The sequence below is a fragment of the Pogoniulus pusillus genome, unplaced genomic scaffold (assembly GCF_015220805.1).
Source record: "Pogoniulus pusillus isolate bPogPus1 unplaced genomic scaffold, bPogPus1.pri scaffold_72_arrow_ctg1, whole genome shotgun sequence".
NCBI lineage: Eukaryota > Metazoa > Chordata > Aves > Piciformes > Lybiidae > Pogoniulus > Pogoniulus pusillus.
In genome coordinates, this window is record NW_026974719.1 from 117,846 (window position 1) to 140,550 (window position 22,705).

Genomic DNA, 22,705 nt, shown 5'->3' on the forward strand with positions numbered 1-22,705 from the left:
TGTACTAATGTGGTAGGTGTCCCCATAGCGTTCTGTTACTTTACAGACTGAGTTGTTTAACCTGTAAACCATGAGCGTAAACAAGCACAGGGATTTTGACTTTTGAGTTAAAATATGCCTGGGACATGCTGAGAATCTTCCTGAAAGCACCTGGTGGCTTAAAGGAGCTAATTAACTTTGTCAGCACATACAGGATCAGCATTTTCACAGTTTAAAGTGTCAGAGAGGAAAGTGCAGCCAGAATCACCAAAGAAGTGATTAATGAGATTCAAAAAAAAAAAAAAAAAGAAAAGAAAAAAAAGCCAGAGTTGGCAGAGGCAAGTGGGGCTGGGGTCCCTCCAAGCCCCAGTGTGGGACCTGACCAGCCCTGGTGCTGGCCACAGCTATGCTGACCTGCTGCTGGGAGGGCAGTGGACTGCCTTAGGCACCATTTCTTGAGCGCCAAAGACTCAAAAACTCTCAGTCTGGAGGGGAGGTGCTGGTTTCTGCCTTGAGTTCCTGCACACAGATGGAGTTTCCCAGGGCTGATGGGTCTGGGGCTTGCACCCTCCCTGGGGTTGGCATTGGGCTGTGCACAGGTGTAGTGAGGTGCAGCAAGTCACAGCCCCACGGGTGGCCAGCACTGTTGCCCCAGATACCCCTGAGAATCCCCCATGCAGGGCAGCATGATGGCCCAGGGACAGCTGCAAATCCGTCCTGCCCTCAGCGAGAGCCTGATCCCCACCACACTGGAGGTGGCTGTGCTGGGCCCTGCCAGCACCTGCATGGCTCTTCCCTGCAGCGCTCACTGTCCCTGTCCTCAAGACACCAGCTGTAGGCCTGGGCAAGCACGCAGGTAGGAGGTGGAGTACAAGCGATGAGGCATGCCACTCAGCCCTGGGGATGGAGGGTGGAGAAGCTCAGAGCAGAGTGGGCAGGCAGGCATTGCACTGACTCTGCTCCAACTCTGACAGGAAACCCAGGCTCTTCCTCCAGTACTTTGCACTCTAAACCTTTCTCCTAAGCCTGCTGGGACCTTAAGAGGCAGTGACTGCCTACGTGTGCATATGCACTGGTCTGTGTCCATGGGGAGGGATATTCTTGTGTGCAGAAGTGCATGCACCTGTGTGCATGTGTATACATGTCTGTGTGCGCACCTCTGTTTCTCCCTGCATGTGTGCATGTGCTGCGTGGAGAAGGAGGAGCAGATTAAAGTGTTAGGTCACATGGGAGCTACTGCTGGACGGACCCTACCTGGGATTTGGGTTCTTACAGTTAATAGGATCGCTGGAGCTCAAGACCATCATCCCATCAGGATAAATGTCTCTAGTGCCCACTTTTAAGCAATCCGAATTCAATTAGGCTAATTGGAAAACAAGTAAAGAAGGATTGCATTAATATAGCCTTATAGCGTGAACCTCGACTCCCTCCCTCCAGAGGCATGGCTGAGCATGGTGAGCTGCAGCACTGGAGACCTTGCAGCAAGCCCACGCTGCTTGGTACCCGGAAAGGGCTGCCCTGCTCCCAGAGAAGCCGCAGCTAACTCTCTACCCAGAGACAGGCTCCGTGGACGTTCAGGAACTGCACTGCCCCGGGCCTCCCCAGCCTCTTCTGCAGGATTCCTGAGCACCGTGGTGCAGGTAACACAACCAACACTCCAACAGGCATAAAAAGAAAAAACGTCACCAGAGCAAGAGCAGAAGGCGGCCGTCGAGGTGTGATGCAGCGGCAAGAGGAGGTGGCAGCTTCCTCACACATTGTGCTTTTGAGAAGGTTCTTAAACTGCACACTTAGGAGTTTCTGGGCAGAAAAAAAAAAAAAAAAGCATTTCCTTCTTCAGTTTTTAACCATCCGTTGATGATACAGAGTATGCAAACCGCAGCAGGGCACAGGTTCCCACTGGGTGAAGATTTTGCCCTTTTATTCACCGACTGCCCCCCACCCCCTCGCCCCGCCCTGCCCCGGCTGTCGATTTGCTGTCTGACCTTGAAAGTCCTGCTTATCTTTCAGGGAGGAGCTCCCTGCTGCACATCACTCCTCCGGAGAGTGACGTCCCACCTGCAGAGTAACTTCAGCTGCAAATGCAGACATGCTCTGACTTTCTGCAGTAATTATTACAGCCTGACGTGAATAAAAGATAGGAGGAAAGGAAGCAAGAATCTGTGGCATTTTATGGTGCCGAATTCATTTTGTAAAGCCACATCCCGGACATGTATCTCAACTGCACCGACAGGATCAGAGGTATTCTCATTTAGTCTTTACTGTGCATGCACAGGAAGGAGGTCTAGCAGAGAGCTGCACTTTAAAGGTTGTCCATCCTGAGAACGCTTGTTAGCTCCCAAACATAATGGCAGCAGTACTGTAATATACATTGCAGAAAACTGCAACAAGGTGGTGAGTGGGGACCAACTATCTTTTGGAAAGGCTGTTAACAAATTCCACCTATTTTGTCTCCTAATGAATATTCTCTATTTTAATCCTAACTGTCCCTCCGAAATTCCAAAGGTTGCAAATGCAGTTCCATAAGGCAAAAGTAACAATCTGCTGCTGAGGAAAAGGGATCCTGATCCCTCTCTGTTAGGGAGAAAGGTTTTTCATGCCCTGTGTAGGATGTGTGCCCTCCTTTGGGGTAGAAGGATGTTTTCCCTGTGCATTTGCATTGCAATTAACAAGAAAAATGTAAATCTTGTCCCTGTGTTTGGCAATTTCGACAGGTGCCCTAAAAGCAGCATTTCTGCCAGGACCCATTGCCCTTTATGGCACTTGCTGCCAGACCAGAATCCAGCTAAAAGGGTTTTACTCCTTCAGCTCACCTTGCTGTCTTTCTTTGCTACAACAAGCAAACGATTCCCAGGTTTTCCGAGGCCTTCTGGAGGGACAGTCATGTTTTGTGCTGGTTTTGAGTGCCATAAATCCCCTGCTCCAAATTAGAAGAAATTAGGGACATTGCACAGTTCATTCATCTTCACTAATAGAGTTCTTGGGAAATACACATGTAGATTAAAGGAGCACAATAGCCCCTGGCTGATTGCTTTGAGTACCCTCCAATGCCCCTACAATGGTACTGACTTGCTTTTCATATTGTGCACAAAAGCCACACTAACCTTTTCTTGTCTCTTCTGTCGGCCTCTTCCCTCTGCCAACGGATGGCTGAGTTCTTTCGGCCCCAATCCCCACCCCACGGTCAATGAAGGCAAACCTCACCTGGAACTAGACGGAAAAGCCGCACATTTCCAGAAAGAATTTACCTGGGAACATCAGACCATAAATCTTAAAAAAGTGTGGGCACTGGCAGAGGCAAGCACTGCCAAGATTCGTTTGGAAGTCATTTCTGTGGAAAAATCTAGACAAAATGCATCCTGTTGTGGGAAGGGAGAAGCAAAACGGAAGGTTTGTTGAGAGGTCACACAAGTTTTATTAGGCTAGCTAATACATCTGAGGGATGAAGGGACAGTGGTGGTTTTCATTCACGTGCAGTCTCCTCAGGCTTGAAAAGGAAGCGTCTTCAAAGCTAAGTGGAGGCTGAAAAGCACTTTGCATGTTACTGTGTTTGCCACTTTAGCTGCGACAGAAGGTAGCCGCTGTCTCAGAGGGACTAGCAAGTGCTAGCATAAAAAGTGATAAGAGAGATGGAAAGAGAAAATCAGGAAGAATACTAATGCAGGGAGCAGTACGGTGGAGGTAGGAGATGTGATGCCATTCTCTGTTTAGTATCTTTCTGAGTCCAAGTTCTTCACCAAGCCAAGAACAAAGCGAGGTGTGGGATCTGGCTCTCTCCCTCCAAAAGCATTTTGTCGATCTTCTGTCAAGCCGTGCCCTACCCTCTAGACTCCCAGCTCCACTGGCACTGTGGAGCACGGGCTCACAGAATCAGCTCTTCTCACAGGGTCTTGGAAAGCTTCCTCGGAAAAGTGCCTAGCGCTTCCCCCGGGTTTGCACAGGATGAAAACCTGGGGCCCCCTCCTTCAAATGTTTCCAGCGTCCATCCTCCCCAAAAGCCTGCACGCACTTTCACCTGATCCTGGCTCTGAAAGCGCTGGGCAGCTATCCGGGCAGGGCACCAGAGCACTAGCTTCTGATCCCGAAGGTTTGACCCTGCGACACGGAACAGCGCCGTTACACTACCCGCACGGCAGCGGCGGAGCCTGTCGATGTAACCGACGCACTTACAAAGTGCCAGTGACGGGCGCGGGCTGGAGCTGTCGAGGGCGAGAACTTAGAGAGGTTCCGAGACTCGCAGCACAGCGCAGGGAACCAAGTCGGGCACCCACCGTCCTCTGGCACAGGCCCCCCGGGGCTCCCGCCCCCTCCGACCCCTCCACCGAGCTCCCTTTCCAGGACCCATCAGCCGTTCTCTCGGGAATAGACTGCGGCTGCTCCCGCCGTCCCGGGCACTGCGGTGCCGGGTCGATCTCCTCGCACCCAGCGCTCCGGCAGCCGCCTGTTCCACGGCGATTTCTGACGGCGCTCGGCTCGGGCAGTACGTCCCCGGCTCCGAGGGTCCTGTTGCGGGATTCAGCGGTGACCAGGGCTTGAGTCAGCCCCGGGGGCCGGCCTGCCCCGCCTCAAGGGCCCCGGATGGCACTGCCCGTCGCCGTCTGGGGTCGGGGCGGGGCGGCCGGTGGGCGGGGGAGAGGTGTGGGTGTGCAGCGGACGCTGCCGGTGGGGCTGGGGGGATGCCCGCCCTGCCTCCCCCGCCATGGCGGAGCGGCGCGGGGGCCTCGCCTTCCCTCTGGCCCACCGCCCCCCGGCACTCCTCCCCCGCCCCAAGGAGGCCAGCCCGCCCGGCGGCTCCGTGCCAGAGCTGCCCGCGCCGCCCTGGGGCCGGGCGGGACCGCAGCGCAGCGCCGGGACCCCGGGCCGGCCGCCCCATGCACCCGCCCGGCGCCCTGTTCGCCATGGCCGAGGGCGCCTTCTCACTGTCCGCTCAGGCGGCGCGGAGCCCCGGCGGGAACCCGTCGAGGCTGCACAGCATCGAGGCCATCCTGGGGTTCACCAAGGAGGACGGCCTGCTGAACCCCTTCCCGCCCGACGGCAGCGCCGGTGGCGCCAAAGAGGCGGACCGGCGGGGACCACGGCACTGCCTGCCCAAGATGCCCGGAGAGCCGCCGCCGGACGAGCCCCAGAGCCGCGCCGAGCGCTTCCAGGGTGAGCGAGGAGGACGAGAGGCGTCAGATCTCACGCGAGGGGTTTTCTTCCGCGCCCTCGGGCGGGCCCCGCGGGGCGATTGCCCTCCCGGTGACCGCTTGTCTTTTCCCACGCAGAGCCGTTCTGTCCCGGCAGCGCCAGCCCCGAGCTGCCCGCCGGCAGCGGCGGCGAGGGGAAGCCGTCGGACGAGGAGCAGCCCAAGAAGAAGCACCGCCGGAACCGCACGACCTTCACCACGTACCAGCTCCACGAGCTGGAGCGCGCCTTCGAGAAGTCCCATTACCCCGACGTGTACAGCCGGGAGGAACTCGCCATGAAGGTCAACCTCCCCGAGGTCCGCGTGCAGGTAACGCCAACCCGTCCCGCCGCTGGGCACCCCTCGCGGCACAGCGCACTGCGGCCCTGCCCGGCACAGTCCCCGTTTCCAGTCGCCGGAGCACCACCGCTCCACCGCGCTAACGGCCCTGCTACCTCGGCCCACGGGCTCGTGGACCCCGCCCGGCACCGACATGGCTGTGCCCGATCGGTGCGTGGCCGAGCTTCCCATGGGATGGGCATGGCCCCGTTGAGGCGGCTGCAGGCCCCGGCCGGCGGGACACGGCGGAGCGCGGAGCCGTTCTTCGTTGGGCGCTAACACCTCCGCCCGGCCTGGCCGCGTTGCTGGCTCCACTCCCTTTGACTAACATGCCCCAGCCCAGGGCAGCGGAAGCCGCCGTGCGACGGTGACGGGTGGGCAGGACGGGCCGGCTTCGCCGCGGGGCTCCCTGTGCCGCTGCTCCCCAGCTCTGCTTGCACTGAGTGCGGGGAAGTGCAATGGAACCTGCTCCTGCTGCCGCTTGCACAGCCCGGCCCAGACCGGCCTGCCGCCTGCTGCTCCGTCACAATTCACCTGTTCCGCTTCATGTGTGCTGCTGCTGCACCCAGGAGCAAGCTTGTGCCCACAGTGGGGATGGTGGGGTTGCCCTGCAGCCCAGCTAACGCCACTCTGCTTGCAGGTGTGGTTTCAGAACAGACGGGCCAAGTGGAGGCGGCAGGAGAAGTTGGAGGTGACCTCCATGAAGCTACAGGACTCACCTATCCTCTCCTTCAACCGCTCATCGCAGGCAACACCCATGGGTCCTCTCAGCAGCAACCTGCCCCTGGAGACGTGGCTCAGCCCACCTGTGCCCAGCAACACAGCCCTGCAGACCCTGCCTGGCTTTGTGGCCTCGCCGCAGAGCCTGCCCAGCAGTTACACACCACCACCCTTCCTGAACTCTCCAGCAGTGACCCACGCTTTGCAGCCCCTGGGTGCCATGGGGCCGCCGCCACCTTACCAGTGCGGGGCCACATTTGTGGACAAGCTCCCCTTGGATGAGGCAGACCCACGCAACACCAGCATTGCCGCCTTGCGGATGAAGGCCAAGGAGCACATCCAGTCCATTGGCAAACCCTGGCAGACAATCTGAACTCCCTCTTCAGCGCCTGGGAGAAACTCACTGGGAAGGCTGGTCCTGGAATGTCATGGGGATGCCCCTGCCCTGGCTTCCCTGGACAGCCAGGCAAAAGACAGCTGTCCCTCACACCAGCCTGTCCCCTATGCCTTGACTTGCTTTGTATTTTGTGGTCCTTTTAATTCCCTTTTCCACTCGCCCTGCAGAGTTAGGGCCCTGGTCATAGCTTAGGAAAAAAAAAGATCTCTTTTGCTCTCCCTCCTTGGCTGGAGACTTTAGTTGCAATAAAAGCTGCAGTAGGGCGCAGAGCTGTGTAAGGTGGCTGGGAACCAAGGCTGGTGTTACCTGGGGAGGGGGTTCTGCTTTTGCACCATTAAATGGCACGACCGCGTGAAGGCTCTGCATTGTGTTTCTGTACCCTCTGTACCCGAAGGGGCTACTCAGGTGGACCCTTGGCTGTGTGTTTTAACGGCAGAGGGGTGGGACAGGCCTGGCTTTGGGCCCTCCTCCCTCGCTTTCCAGCAGCAAGACCCTGCCGCCTGATCAGACAGTGAGTGCTCATGGCTTGGGGCTCCCTGCTCCACAAGAAGGGCCAGGGGCCTGGCAGCCTGTGGGGCAGGCACAGAGCTCCCACATTCAAATGGGTTTGCCTACCCCCACCCCAGTGAGCCAGGGTTGATGTCAGTCTGATGGCCCTTGCTGCTGCCTGAGAGAAGGGGACTGGCAGGTGCTGCAGGGCCCCACAGTCCCACAGCCCAGCTGCCTACTGGACACGGGTGGCAGCTGATGGGCTGGTGACCGAAGCTGTCAGTGGGCCTCTGGCTACTGCCTGGCATGGTGCTGAGCCGTGCTTGCTCCCTCACCCACCCAGTGCCCATCGGCAAGCTGCCGAAACCAAACCTGTGGCATCTCCATTTTCCATTATCTCCGTTACTGCCTGCAATGGGGCCGAGAAGCTGTAATGAAACACCCCTTCTCCTCCGCTGGGCACGGGGCACTCCACACACTCTGGAGGTTGTGGCAATTAACGTTTCTCATTAGGGAGGAGAGAAGGATGTACAAGCGCCCTCATTGTGTCTCGGGGATGATTCAGTGCAGACTGGGAGACCTCTCCTTTCACCATTTCCCGCTCGTTGTGGCCAGACAAAGGCTGGCGTCTAATTATATTTTCACAATCTGCGCGTATCTTTGAAGAGTGCTGTCAGAAACAAGCATGTCAGCTTTGTGCGCCTTCACTTCAGAGAGCTTTTAACCTCAGCAGTTTCTAAGCATCCCTTCACAGCCTTCTCTGCAGCAGCCCCCAGCTATTGTCTGGAGAGCTTCTTTTACAGAACGTAACAGCAGTCCCTCTATTCTGAACACCTTTTCCTCCTTCACAGCCTCCCTGCAGTTCCTACCCACCGCTGGACCAGAGCACACACCGTGCTCAGACTTCCCTTTCCGGGGCCGTGCTGATGCAAAAAGGGACAGGGAGGGCTGGTGAGCGGTCCCCACTGATTTGTGAGGATGTAGCCCTGCTTGGGCTCTACTGTTCCGCTGGGCTTTGGACTTGCCAGGGCTGCTGTATGTGTGTCCATGGGGGTGCCCAGCCTCCCCAGTACACAGCTCTCCTTGGCAAAGAAAGTGCCATGCTGTCAGGAGGGAAGAGCTGTCGCCATCAGGACCAGGGAGATATTTTGCTAACTTGCAGTAAGGACACCTGAGTAAACTTCTTGGGTGAGAGGAGAACAAAAACTATTGCTTCAGATCTTACTCCAGTGGTCCTTTCACAGGTGAGCTTCATCTGCCTCCAGTTCTATATCCTGGAAAGACCTCCATGCCTTCCTGATCAGTGCCATAACCAGCACTAGCACTTGGTTACTTCGGCTAGTTGAAGACTAACACCAGATAAAAGCACAATGGCAGGACAACAGAAGTAGCAGCTGAAGACACCTGTTCACTCTTATTAAGCTCCTGATCCGACACCTACAAGCAAAAGCTGAAAGATTACATCAAGCTCTGAGAGTTGTTCTTTCACTGACATATTAAGCAGGTCTTTTGCTGTACATTGTACATGTGAAGCCTGCAACAGATGAGCTGTATGCAGTGGTTGTCTTAAGGGAAGCTATGAGTTTATTACTAAACCCAAAATATTTTCACAAGCAAAACACAAGTGGACACAGGCAGGTAAATGTTTTTTCAAACAAGGAGACTTGTCTCTTTCTTGTCTTCTGTGTGCCTGCACCTTGTTTCAAATTATCCTGTTCCATTTTAAAAGCTCACTTGTTCATTTGTTGTAAATATCTTCTCCTTCTTAATTGGGTGCTGAGTCTAATAATCCTGCCTCTGCTTGTTAACTGTACAATAGCAGTCAGAGTTAATGACCCATTAGTGATTAATTCCTTAAACAGCATCTAATTGCTCACTGTAAAACCTTTTCTTAAAACTGGATTAAATCATCTAGATCCTTAACCACTTCTTTACTCTAACTTTGCTAAGGCTATTAGCCTGTCCTCTTCAGAGTGATCTGTTCCTCTTTTTGTTTAAACAGTATTAGCAAGGGAGTATTTTTAGTGCCTGTATTTGACTTATTTGCAACATCTGAAGTTCTAAGGAAGAATAACACTAATGAAAGACTGCCACTTAACATATTAAGACATTTACCTCTTTGGAAGGAAACAACTGCAGACAGTGAGTGTTGTTCTGCTAGCTGCGGTATACACCTTTTAGGAGAGCTGGTCTCGAAGGGCAGGGCTTGTCAGCGGTGCCAGCTACTGGCAGAAGTGTGTGGGGTTTGGCAGAAGAAGATGTACCTACCTTAAGTTTAGAGTTTTCCCAGGAAGTAACTTAGTCTTTGCTCAGTACCTGAATATGGGGCAGCTGGCAAGGACTGCCTCAAAAGATTCCTGTAGAGAACTGCTACCTCTCCACAGGCACAGACCTTTGCTCCTGGGGTTACTGCACCTCCCATCTCAGCACAGGGCAAATAACAAGTGAGGAGGGGCAAATGTGGCTGGAAGTCAAGGCAAGTTGTGTCTGCTAACATTCAAACAAGACTCTCCTATCTCCATGGGCCTTGAGGCAGACAGCCAGTGTTAGAAGCCTTTTCCCCTGCCCTGCTCTATTTCACTGGGTGAATGGGGCTGAACCAGGACCCTGTCTGTCTTTGCAAAGCCTAATTCAAGCAGTTTCTCTTCAGCTACAGTGCTTTGGGGCTGGTTCTTCCTTCTATGCACTCATCATCTTGCTGTGTCACTGATGCCTTGCGTTACAAACCTTGGAACTTTACCAGCTGCCTTCAGCAGTTCAGCAACCAGAGAGTACTCATTTACAACCCCCTAAGGGGAGAAAATGATAAAATAAACTAAACAAAAGGTAGCAAAACCAACCAACGAACAAGGTTACCAGGCTGCTGGTCACTCTGATAACATTACCAGTTTTCCTGCTATGAGGAAAACTGTGTTTCGTTTCCCTGGGCAAACCTGTGTTCTGCCAAGGTACGATGTGAAAACTGGCTGACATTTGGCAGTCACCCCTCTGTCATATGACATATCTACCCCACTTAGAACTGTGAAATCAGCTCTGAAATGTTTGCTTCTGTGTAGAAATGCTGTCAAAATCAACTGGGCAAAGTATAAGGGAGAGAGTCTAAATGGAGGCAGCTGGAATTTGGATGGAGGCCAGAAGAGGTAAGACCTGAATTTCTGGCCACAGATACAGAAGGGTGTGTTGGAGTAAACAAAGAAGATGGTGTTCCAGCTGCTGACTGGTGAAGGTAGATCAGATATCCCTCTTTCGACTCCATCTCAGTGAAGAGGGAAGTGCAAGGAGCCAGAGGCCACTCTTCAAATCCAGAATGTCAACACAGGGATGCTGGGCTTGAAGCAAAGCTTTTAGACGAAGGACTCCTCGGGAGAACTGGCTCACCGGCATCCTGTTCCTGCTCAAATGCACAACCCCAAACCAGGATGGCCATCATGACAGGCAAAACTGCAACTGTACCTGGCTTCAAAGTTTGATGTTGGTCATATGCATGTTGCTGCCACGTCCTTTTCCCCTAACAGACCAAGAAATATCCCTTCCAGTTTAGTTGGTGATGCTTCTGTGGGATAGGGGAGGCCCATTCTACATGCAGATAAACTGAGACACACAGAATCATGACTTACCCAAGCTCAGCCACTGTAGTGACTCTGGCCACACAAAGACCAAAGCCAGCTTTTGACTCACCTTTTTACGGTGCCCCTCTTATTTTGGAGAAAGAGAAAGGCAAAAAACCAAAAAGAAACATTTTTAAGTTGCAAAAATCCTGGGTCAGCAATTACATACACTGGGCATTCCCTTTGGCTGGCATTGGCAGGGATCTCCACTGAGCTAAATGAGTTGCCCTGGAATTCAGAATGCCCAGGAGAAAGCATGCAGGTCCCACAAGCTTCTCTGGCCCTGGGGTGCCTTCTCCACAGCTCTGGCAGAGACCTGCGGGGCTGAATGAGAGCGTGCCGGGTAGCTGCTTGGACGTCCGCTGGTCCTCCCTCAGGTTACCACAGCTGTGGGCACGTCAGCGCCGAGCTGCCACCGGAGGAAACGGGAGACGGGATCAGAATGGCAGAACCGGGCAGAGATGGGGAGGGAAGGGACGGAGCCGCTGCCACGCGTCCCTCCCGGAGCGGCCCGGCGCTAGTGCACAGGCACGGTGCCGGTTCTGTCAAGAAAAGGACACGGGCGACGGCGTGTGAGCTCCGCTGCACGGAGCGCAGGCGGCTGCCGGCGGTGCTGCCCTGCACCAGCAACGCTCCCGGCGAGCAGCCACAGCGCGCACCTCCCTGTGGGCACGTTATAGAGGCGGCTCGACCCCGCCTCGCACCACGCCCGGCCCCGCCGCAGCCCCTCCCGCCCCTCCCAGTGCGTCCGTGAACGGAGGACGCCGCCTGGTGGAGGCGACGGGGCTCTGCGTCCCCGGCAGCGGCTGTGCCCAGTGGGGCTGTCTCAGTCCGGTGGATCTGAGGCCGGGACGGAGCTTCAGGTTGTCTGGGAGCGGCAGCGCCTCGGCGTGCCCTGCAGTGCGTCTGACTGACTCATCCCTTCGTCCGCTCTCCCTTCCATGCCCGAGGCTGAAATGGACCTGTAGAGGTCACCTGTCCTACTATCTGCTTAGGCCAGGTCACAGAGAACAGGTTGCTCAGGACCATATCCAGATGGCTTTTGAATATCTATCACCTAGCCCCACAGGCAGCCTGTGCCGGTGTGCTGCCATCTTCACGGTGACAAAATGTTTCCTGATGTTCAGTGGTGCCTGTTGCTCCTGGTCCTGTCTTTGAGTATCTCTGGAAAGAGCCTGGCCCTCTCTTCTCCCTCAGAGACCCTCTGAGAGCTTTTCTCCAGGCTTTGCTCCCAGGAAATGTGCTCCAGCCCCTTAATCATCTGCTGAGGCCCTTTGTTGGACTCTCTCTGGTTTGCCTATGTCTCCCTTGTACGAGGATGCTCAGAACTGGACACAGTACTGGTGGGGTCACCAGTGCTGAGCAGTGTCACCTCTTCATCCAGACGTGCTGTGTTGAGCCATTCATGGAGGGATGCCTCCTGTTGTCCTTACAGTCTGGACTGAGCATGCTCCTTTGAGGAAAGGCAGGACATTATCTCCTTGTCTGGACTTCTGATGCGGTGACTGCTCAGGACAGAGAATTACAGCTGAGGCAGAAGCATTGCTTGGCTACGGTGTGCTGAAGCCCCACAAGCTTGTTCTTGGGAGAGACAATGTTCTCCCTTTGGTCTCACGTGGACATGCAACAGTACTGGACCTGCTAACATAGGTGAAGGGAGCATGCTGAGCTGCCACACCTCCTCCGAGTCAAACCAGGAGGCACAACCCCTGACAGGAGACCTGCTTCTGCCTGCCTGTGGAAGTCCAAGGCAAGCTTGGAATCGGCCCAGTGATACCTGGGGAAGGCAGGATCATCTTCCCTGGATCAGAAAAAAACGCCAGACTGGGGGAGCGGTTCAGAAGAGCTTCAGTGGACAATGAGTCACTCTGCTGTTTCATCGTTACCAGGTGTGGCACGGCCAGTTCCCACTTTATTAACTGAAACAAAAGTGTAAACTCAGCCTTTTTATCAGTACTGTTTATTGTGACTGTGGAAATGCCATGTAGATTTGGACTAGGAGATGAAGTGATTGGATAGGTAAGTCAGATAATTAATTGGAAGACCCTTCCATGACACTTAAGAATATCAAAGCCATTCAAGTGAGAAAATGCAACCTTGAAAATGAAGTAGCATGTAGTCGTTGCTGAAACACACAAGAGTATGTGTATTTAGGTATTTCACACCATGGAAATCGTGTTTACAGAAAGAGACCTTGTTGATTATCTGATATGACCGAGTGCTTGTGAAACACAGTCTCTTGTGGAAAGTATTCCATCTCTTCACGGTTTAGAGACCTTCTTTCAGCTCGGAGCACTCTCTTTCATATTCACAACTTGAAGCAGATAATCCATCATCTAATAAAAGGAGAAAAGTGTTATTTATGGACCAGTTCTGAAAAAAGTCTTCTGCTAAGCTAATAAGCCTAATATATATCAGCTCTGTGCACTCCTCACGGGAACGAACACATTCCTAATAATCTCTCCAAAACAGCCCTCATTTGTCTTGGTTAGTGGCATAACCAACTGCTCTCCTGAATAGCTCTGACTGCCATCTCATTTATACAGTGCCTCATTAGTGGGAAAAAGACAAGCCCCAGAAGCAATTCAAAGCTTATTTTCCAACTTACTTTTACTCCCAGCCCAAATAGCAGGAGGTATTTCCCTTCTAATCTCTAACTACTTTAACTGTGGCTTATTCACAGAATCAAGAGCAGGCAACACCTTTATCTGCCTGATGCTAACTGAAAACAGAAGTAGGTAATTTAGGGCCTTCACTCTAAGAATAATTCCCAGAACTGCTCTGCTCATCTCCCTGGCATTTTTGGCTGTTGGTGCATTACAGCCCATCAGTGCTTCTGCCCCGGGTGAGTCTTAGGCAAGAGTCTTTGTACTGGTGAGAAGCGTCCAGTAGCACCATGTGAGTTGAAGTGGGGAGTAAGACCCTGAGTGGAGCAACCTGAAGTTCACCTCTGCGCTCCTTTAGCTTTGGGGATTCCTCATCTCAAATTCAGAACTAAAGTAACAGAATTTACTGTGTGCAGTTCTGGAGCCCAACACGGGAAGGACACTGAACTGTTGGAGACAGACCAGAGGAGGCCACCAAGACACTCAGAGGGCTGCAGCAGCTCTGCTATGAGGACAGGCTCAGAGAGTTGGGCTCTTCAGCCTGGAGAAGAGGAGACCTTGTAGTAGCCTTCCAGTATCTGAAGGGGGCTTACAGGAGGGCTGGGGATGGACTATTGACAAGGTCTTGTAATGACAAGACGAGGGGTAACGAGTTTAAACTGGAAGAGAGGAGATTCAAACTAATGTTAGGAAAGGGTTCTTTACAGGGAGGGTGGTGAGACACTGGCACAGGCTGCCCAGGGAGGTTGTGGCTGCTCCTTCCTGGAGGTGTTCAGAGCCAGGTTGGATGAGGCCTTGAGTGACCTGTTCTAGTGGGAGGTGTCCCTGCCTATGGCGGGGGGGTGGAACTGGATGAGCTTTGAGGTCCCCTCCAACCTAAACCATTCCATGATTCTATGAATTTGAATGAGTCCCTGAAACAAAGTCCTTGGTTTGGACACACTGTGATACCTCAGTCTGACAGGCCATTTTCCTGCGAGCAGAACCCGCTGTAAACGTGGGGGTCCGCTAGCTCCTCTGTCAAACTCAGACACAGTGGGACTGAAGAAGTGTTTAATGCCAAGCACAAACTTCTCACAGGCACTGCACCATCATTGCCAGTTGGCTCTACTTGGCCATCTTCCACCCAGGCAGGTAGTGACGTTCATCCTTCCTGCACGTGCACACCTTCACTAACAGCGGTGCAGCAGCACCCAAACAAAGGTGCTGCCTAACCAAGTTTGTGCAACGTGGAACCCCTCGCATCCAGAAAAATCTACAGAATCAACTTCCAAAGGGCATTCAGGCTCTTGTATCGGCCGGTACACCGGTGTCTGACCTCTGCAGCTAGAGCAGAGTGCCACTGTCATAAACAAGGCCTCCTTTATAAGAAATAATGATTACCATTATTTAAATGCTTGGGAAACTATCACAGCCCTCAAAAATGTAAAGGACATTCCTTTACCTTCAGGTCTTCTTCACCTGGAAGGCAGATCTCAAGAATTTATATAGCTTAACCTTCAGGTGCTGAGCTTTTACCTTTTGAAGCCAAGGGCAAAGAACACACATCTGATCTAGGCTGCACACAATCAGGTATCTGTGTCCAGTACAGGCTACCTCCTGTTCTCATGATTCTATTTTACTTCTGCAAGGAGACAAAGGAACTGCAGAATGCTGGAAATCAAAGGTTCTGCAGCAGCATGGGTTTCTGCAAGTTGTCATCAGCCTTAGTCATGATTTTTTACTAATCATTGAAGAAAGCTGGATATTTAAGGCAAAAATCTTATTATTCCATGTATATATTCAATGTCTGCTCATAAAAACAAGTGGGTCTTAGTTTAAGGTAAGAGTACACACATATTCAATCTACCAGAGGCAGTTCTCAAGCCTTTTAAAGTATGTTTTACTACCAGATACTTTTAGAAGTCAAAATGTTTTCTTTTTTACATAGTGTAATGGTATTTGTTCACCTGATCTGATTACAAAGCTGTACATTGCAGAGATGAAGATGAGAGAGTTTCTTTTCAGATAGGACTAATCACAGTCATTACAAGCATCACCTTCACAAGGCTGCAGACAGAAAGGGACCTATGTGCAGTATTCACATCAGCAGTGTAAGAGACTTTGCTGTGGCTTACTTTAATAGATATGCTTTGAGCCATTTTCAAAGCAAACTCAAAGTATTCATTGACTTCACTGCACCAGCCTGCAGTTAGCCTAAGAGTATTAATTACTTCATACTAGAGAACAAAAAGCAATCTTCCCAATAACAGCCTTAAGGAAACACATTAATCTTGCTGTTGTGTTTTGGCATCACCCAGAAGAATTCTGCACAGAACTCATGAAGAAGGGAATGGAATGACCAAGCCACTTGAGTGGAATCCAGACACTAAAATCTGCTTCGTGTCAGCTGAGGTTATGCCCAGCAGCAAACTAATACCTAAAGAGACCAATCTGTGAATGACAGTCTCTGATCAGGAGTCGAGCCTTTACATCCACGACTAGTGCTCGAGATGCATTTCTGCTGCTTTTCTGAACAACCCACGTGTTAGCAGAAGCTGATTTATTACTGCAAACGAAATCTGAACATAGGCAGTGCTCTTACAGCTTTTAGCTTACTTACATCTTTCCAGCTGCTGGTGTCATCCCTCTCCCAGCTGTTCCTGGCATACCAGGGAAGCCCCCCTTTTAAAAAGTGAGTGCTTTTGTTTTCATTCCCTTCCAGCAGCCGCAGCAAGTATTTTGAGATTTCTTCCCACTGCAGATAATCTTCCAGCTGCTTGAGATTCTCAGGTAAAGCCGAAAGCGGGGGCTTGTTGTCTTCCTCGTAAACGTAAGGAAAACCTCCCGTGCTCTTTTTCCCCATTAAATGTCCTGTAACAAGCACGACAGTGGCATGAAATTAGCGAAAACAGGCAGAGAACTGATTGTTCAGACATGGGAAGTTGTTACTCACTGACAGGATAGAGGGAAGGGGTTAGGTGATGTCAAAGTTGAAGCACAGCTGGGGCTGGATGTTTTGTCACAGTTAATTTCCTCTATCTCCTATGCTACATTGCCAGAGGAAACGTCGCATTTTGCCCGGAGCCGGGGAGAGGGATCTGGGAAGAACTGCTGGAATCAGGAGCAGATAGAGAAGCTGTAGGCTTCAGACATTCTCTGTCTTGACATGGGATGTGGGAACTCTGGGGTACGCCCATGCAGGAGCTGAACTGGATGCAGCTCCGACAGACCCAGATTCAGTGCCGTGAAGGCACAGAGGGCTTTAGGCTGCCGAGAGGAGTAGAGGAGAGCGGACAGGGAGCGACAGCTCCAGTGGAACCTCCTCCCGGCCGTGCGGCCAGGGCCCCCGCGAGGTCTGGGACTCCCCGACGTGTTGGCTCTGTGGGAGCTCGTGGGCCCCGTCCAGCTGCTCCGGGTTCGGGCCCGTGCTCCTGCATCCCTGGGGCAGGCAGCGGTGAGAAACACAACGGCCGGGTTCGGAGACCGCGGGCGGACCGGGCGCGGGCTGCTGCCGCGTCAGCGCTGCTCCGCGCCGTCGGCTCTGGGGCTCAAAGAGCCGGCAGGACAGGACCGGCCCGGGATAAGGGGTACAAGCCCGGCGGCTCCGCGGGGGAGCCCGACTACCACACGTTTATCCTAAGGACCGGAGGCGCGTCAGACACCGGGAGGCGGGAGGCGGCGAGCGCAGCTCCTTGCGGGCTCTGCCCGGGACAACGCGACGCGGCAATGCTGAGCAGCCTGCCGCCAGTGCAGCGGCCACGGTCCTCCGCCCCATCCCGGCACCGGGGCACTCGCCGCCAGCAGCTCGTCGGCGGGGACAGAGCAACCAGCATCGGGAGTCCCGGTGGAACGTCAATCTGTCGTAACCCTGTCCCCGCGGCCGAGGTTGCGGCTGCGTGCCGCTGCCCCCAAAGGCACGGGGAGCCGTCGAGCCGGGCGGAGAGCGACACGGCCAGGCGGGGCGCGGAGGGAACTGCCGGTAGCCGGGCAGTGGCGGGGACACTGGGACTTACCCACAGCCCAGTGGCTGCCGCGGGGATAGATCTTGGTGATGGCGGGGGAGCTGCCGGGCTGCAGCGGGGCCGCGCTGCCCTGCGCCGCCAAAAGCGCCAGCGCCAGCAGCGGCAGCGCACCGGACCGCCGTGGGCCGCCTCCGCCCATCCTGTCGCTGCCGGGGCCGATGCTGAGCCGCTCTTCGCTGCGGGCTGCCTCTGCCCGCGGCTCCGTCTCGACGAAGCGCCGCTGCTGCCGCCCCCCATTTATACGGAGCCAGGACCGGGTGCGAGTGGAGCGCCCGCGCCTGACGCCTCCTCACGGGGCCGAGGTTGCGGCCGCCCCTGGCCCCCCAGGCCTCCGTCCTGCCTCCGGCGGGGGCGGGGGCCGGGGCCGCTGCCGGCAGCCTCGGTCTGCCGCCCGCCTTTCCGCCCCGGCAGGCTCCCGGCGCGGGGCGGGATTGGGGGCGCAGGTCCCGGGGCCCGACATTTCCCAGTCGCCCCCGAGGGCGCTCCGGGCCGCCATCGGCTCGATTAGGCTTCCCTGGGAATAGCGATCAGTGAATCGTCCCGTTCCGATCCCGGGTGAGCCGGCCCCGGGCCCTCAGAGCCCATGAAATAGGCGCTGCTGCCAGGCTGAGCCCCCCAGGACGCTGGACCGGAGCGCCGGGGTGCCCCAGCTCCATTTCTGCTGCAGGATCTGCGTGTCTTTACAAGCAGTTTCTCCTAAAACGAATCTCCTGTTTTAGGGCAAGGTTCACAGAAGTGCTGTACACTAAAATGGCCAAACAGGTTGAAAATCTTGCACGAGTGCTTAGGAGAAAAACAACAACAAAAGTTCCGGTATTTTGTAAGAGCAATGCCTGTGAAGCAACCAAACACAAAGGACATCAGGTGAAGCTCATTGAAATAGAAAATCTTGTGCAGTTTCTTTTAACTTCCACTATCACCTGAGTTTGCTGTCACAGGTGACAGCGATGTGGCTCAGAGCTTCACAGGACTTTGTTCTTTCCTTGCAGAGAGACTGTTAACTTCCCAGCATTCTAAGACACCTGGAATTGACCAACTTTTGGCCACCTTCAATGAAGAGGCAGTGCAGAGGCAAGGATGGGTGAAGGGGACTGTACAGCTGCAAGGGCTGTGAAGAAGCAGAATGCTTAAACGCATGTTTAGCCCCAGACGTGTAAGCAGTGACACTGAAATGAAGGTGGATGAGTAGCAGAGAGATTTTGAGTCCTGATGTGCTGTTTGTCCCAGGAGAGTGGGACAACAGAGACAGGGATGAAGTCATGTGCAACTGGTACAGTTTATGTGATAACTCTGCTGTCTAGAGAACTATGTCAGGAAGTCCCACACGCAGTTACAGAGCTGTGAGGAACTTGCCAGATCCTTCAGCCTGCCCTTCTCCACTGGAACTGAATGATACCCAATGGAAAGTACCATGGATGCGAATTAACATAATTACTGAGCAAACTAACTAGTGCAATCACTTTGGAAGTCAGTTGTGTATGCTACTCTATGAGCTAAATAGTTCCCTTGTTTAGTCTTAGTCTATTGCATCTTCTTTTACTGATCAATGTGATTCATTCTTTTATTGTGGTTATTAATTATGCATTCTAGTTTAATTTGCTGTGGTATTCTCATGCCTCATTCAGGAGTTCCACTGTGCAGCCTTGAGTGCAGCCGCAGACAGCATGTGCTCCGTGCTGAGCGACAGCCCATCAAACACAACATTGCCATCCATGGGAAATTCTAATTGTTCACTGCTATTCAAGGCAGGAAACTGAAAATTCAGGAAACCGTCCATTGTCAGGAGAAAAACCCAACCCACAAACCCAAAAAACCCACAACAGACCCCATCCCCACAAAACAAAAAAACCCCAAACCAAAACAATAAAACCCCAACCAACAACCAACCAAAGTATAACGTTTGGTTTTCCTAAGCTACAGAGGCTGTACCGGAAGCCCTCTTGACCATCCTCCTCTCAGGCTGCTGTGCTGGACCTGTCTCTGTGCTGGGTCCTCAGCCCTGGGCTATGGCACCAGCCTCAGGGACTGGGGTGCCAAACATAGCACAGGTGCCGTTGCCCCTTGTTTTAGCCCTGGCTGCTCCATGGGTTCCCTCTGACCTTGTTCCACTGGGTAGCTAAGGCAAGGGAAAACCATCAGCAGGTCATGTCCCTGGAATCACCACATTTGCATGGATTAACTCAGGGAGTAACTTTTTGCCTAGTATTCCTTTTTGTATGGTACTTGTGTTACTTTTCAGCTGTTGCCAGGGGTTTTCCTTTTGCTGCTTTATGCACTCAACAGTGAAACCTGCTAGTCAGTAACTCACCTAGCAGCTGCAGGCAACACCTATGCTGTTAATAGGCTTGGGCTCACAATGCCAAACCACGAGTTCTTAGTCCTTGCTGCCTGGAAGCCCTAAGTCTCTTTAACCACAAACACTATGCAAAACGAAGAAACCTTTCTTGCCTTTTGGATCTGGACCATGTCTCCATACATGTCATGCACCACAGGCTCTGCCCTCACATGAAATCTTATTGTGTGCTGCCTGGAGACACTTTGAGATTGTTCTTATACAATTCTACTCTTATACCTTCTATTACAGACTTGAAGTTTAAATTAGTTTACCCTTTAGGTGACTAAAGTTACAGTGAAAAATGCTGATTTACAGAGCTGCTAATTTGTACCAGACCACCTTCTTTCCTTAGAGAAGCAATCCAATAATGACATCAAGAAACACCTCTCTCCATTTCAAAATACCTTTCTGCTTTTCCCATATCCCACAGCAAAGCAAACTGCTGCTGTGCTCCATGGCAGGAAAACACTAATGGGTTTTCCATGCTGTAACCACAACAATGCTCTTTGATTTGCTTCCTTTACATCTTAGACAACTGACTGTTCTATCAGCAAGGCAGGGTTTATGGAAATAAAAAGGGGTAAAAGGAAAACAGTGTACCTTTCATCACTGTCTTTGTGCTGATCCTGACACTGGAGACAGCTCTGACACAGACACCGAGCAAACAAAGGTTTAAGCACATCAGCAATGTAATAACAGGGTGTGATCACTGAGGAATACTTTGTAAATGTTGGGGATGCTAAAGGCACTAATCTCCAGCCCTGCAAAGCTGCTGTCAGGGCAGGCACTCTGCAAATAACTGGGAAATGGACTCTGTAGCAGCAGTTCCCTGAAGAACAGAAGACATTTCCCCATAACTTTACAGAGGCTTGACAACAGGAAATAATAAATACTCGGTTAATAAGGCGCAGTTTGAGACACATGCTACTGTTTGTGCTGCAGTTTAGGAAGTCCTAGGCCTGGAGAGCTGAAGCTAAGCTGGAGTGGTTGCTTGTTGCACACTCCACCTATGTCAGTGTGCTGTAGCAGCCATCGCATTGCTGGGTCTGTGGCAGGGGGGTTCAGTTCATCTGTTTCTGAATTCTCAGGAAGTGTTGCTGGCCAGACAAGAGGTATTCCCAGCTGAGTCCTGCTGGAGAAGATCAAATGCTTGAGGTGACACTGCTGCAGGCCAGTCCTGGGGCGCAGAGTGATGGGGATGTGAACTGCAGGCTGAGCCTGTGCCCTGCTGCAGGGCTGTCTTCATACAGCCATAGACTTACAGAATCACTTGGGCCTGAAGGGACCTTTAAAGGTCAAATAGTCTACTCCCCTTGTGATAAGCAGGGACTTCTTCAAGTACCAGCCCATAGTTGCTCAACACAGGAAAAAAATCCCATAATATTGTGCCAAATTTGTCACCTAGGTTGTGTCCAAAACTCTCAGAGCAGATTGTGATTGCACTGGTGTAGGCAGATGGGAATAAATTCTGATTTCAGCAACGTTTGGGATGAAAAAAAAAATCTCATTGCACTGTCTCCAGAAGTAAAATGAGTTTTCCCTAACTGTGATGGTACACTTCAGGGAAGACTGCGTTAAGGATCCCTAAATTATTCTAACATGCCATTTATTATACTCTGGTTTATTACTACACAATTTGACACAAAGTAAGTCATTTTTACAATATGGTTTGTCATGAAAACTACTCAGTAGGACACAAAAGTAGTATTACTTGGAGAAATGCAGCCGTTGTTGGCTTTTCAGCACTAAGCTGTTGGACTAGAAGAGGTGCCATTGTCATATAATGGTGTGGTTTTGTAGAGGAAAAGGATTACAGAAGTAACAAAACTCCACAGGGAAAAAAAGCAGCATGCTGTTCCTTGGCGAAGTACAGAAACAAAGCAAGGCAGGCAAACAAGTTCTGCTTTGTGGAGGGTACAACACTGACAACAGAAGTCAGGAAGAGAAAAATCCAGAATTTCAAATAAGGCAGTTATCAGGAAAGTTTTAGCACGAAAGATCAACTTTAACACCACTTGGGTATCACACCATAGGAGAGAACAAGGAATTCTCCAAACCAGCCTGTGAGTTGGTAATGCTTCCCAGGGACTGGGCTGTGCCTTCATACAGCGATCTACAGCGACAGGAACGCCCCCAAAAACCTTTTTGTCAGGCTCGTCTCACTGCTAAGCATGTCGTGACAGAACGGCTGACAGCCTGACTTCTAGAGCGTGCACACTCCCGGGAAGTCAGGCCTCCCAGAACCAGGCCATCACCTTTTTGTCACACTACACAGGAGCAAAAATCTCCAAGTTTCCATCTCTCAGTTCTTAATCGGAATGAAAGATTCCTCCTTGACTATTCTCACCAGCTGCACCTAGACAACTGACTTGAGGCACAAGTCTGAACCCCTACAGCTCACTATCCGCTCCAACCCAGAAACATGTCCTTAGGATCATAGAATGTCAGAGACTGGGACCTTGAAAGATCATCTGGTCCAGCCCCCCTGCCAGAGCAGAGCACACTGGAACACATCCAGATGGTTCTCGAATATCTCCAGAGAGGGAGACTTCACAACCTCCCCGAGCAGCCTGTTCCAGTGCTGTCACCCTCACAGTGAAAAAAAATTCTTCCTGAGGTTCACATGGAACCTCCTATGCCTCAACTTCCCCCCATTGCCCCTTGCCCTGTCACTGGGCATCGCTGAGAAGAGGCTAGCTCCACCCTCCTGGCACTAATCCCTTACATACTTATAAACACGAATGAGGTCACCCCTTAGTCATCTCCTCTCCAGCTGCCTCAGACTCTCCTCATAGGAAGATGTTCAACTTCCTTAAAGTCCTGGGCATGCATGGAAAGGGTGCTAACAGGCACTACAACTAATCATGCACAAGATTCAGCCTGGGTTCAGATGCAAGGCTAAGGGTTCTGCACTTGGGCTACAACAACCCCAAGCAGCACTACAGGCTGGGGACAGAATGGCTGAGGAGCAAGCAGGCAGTAGAGGGACTTGGGGGTGCTGGTAGACAGTAGCTGAACATGAGCCAGCAGTGTACCCGGGTGAGCAGGAGAGCCAATGGCATCC

At 52.5% G+C, this 22,705-nt stretch overlaps 2 protein-coding genes across 2 annotated transcripts; one reads left to right on the forward strand and one right to left on the reverse strand.

Annotated features, from left to right (window-relative positions):
• Window positions 1-4,816: 4,816 nt before the first annotated feature.
• On the forward strand, window positions 4,817-6,952 carry RAX (retina and anterior neural fold homeobox). The gene is made up of 3 exons (XM_064141762.1): window positions 4,817-5,127; window positions 5,244-5,473; window positions 6,123-6,952. Exons 1-3 carry the CDS (start codon window positions 4,851-4,853, stop codon window positions 6,573-6,575), a joined length of 960 nt encoding a protein of 319 aa, XP_063997832.1. The 5' UTR covers window positions 4,817-4,850; the 3' UTR covers window positions 6,576-6,952.
• A 5,688-nt stretch (window positions 6,953-12,640) lies between these two features.
• GRP (gastrin releasing peptide) lies at window positions 12,641-17,553 on the reverse strand. Its single transcript, XM_064141761.1, has 3 exons — window positions 17,298-17,553; window positions 15,905-16,155; window positions 12,641-13,032 (listed from the first exon to the last, which is right to left on the reverse strand). The coding sequence occupies exons 1-3, from the start codon at window positions 17,443-17,445 to the stop codon at window positions 12,979-12,981; spliced, it is 453 nt and encodes a 150-aa protein (XP_063997831.1). The 5' UTR covers window positions 17,446-17,553; the 3' UTR covers window positions 12,641-12,978.
• Between the last annotated feature and the right edge of the window lie 5,152 nt (window positions 17,554-22,705).

Coding starts and splice junctions, on each gene's coding strand:
- RAX (XM_064141762.1), top strand. CDS start 4,851: ATGCACCCGCCCGGCGCCCTGTTCGCCATGGCCGAGGGCGCCTTCTCA. Junction 5,128..5,243: donor CCGCGCCGAGCGCTTCCAGG/GTGAGCGAGGAG, acceptor TTTCCCACGCAG/AGCCGTTCTGTCCCGGCAGC. Junction 5,474..6,122: donor TCCCCGAGGTCCGCGTGCAG/GTAACGCCAACC, acceptor CTCTGCTTGCAG/GTGTGGTTTCAGAACAGACG.
- GRP (XM_064141761.1), bottom strand. CDS start 17,445: ATGGGCGGAGGCGGCCCACGGCGGTCCGGTGCGCTGCCGCTGCTGGCG. Junction 16,156..17,297: donor CGGCAGCCACTGGGCTGTGG/GTAAGTCCCAGT, acceptor TGCTTGTTACAG/GACATTTAATGGGGAAAAAG. Junction 13,033..15,904: donor ACACCAGCAGCTGGAAAGAT/GTAAGTAAGCTA, acceptor TCCTTTTATTAG/ATGATGGATTATCTGCTTCA.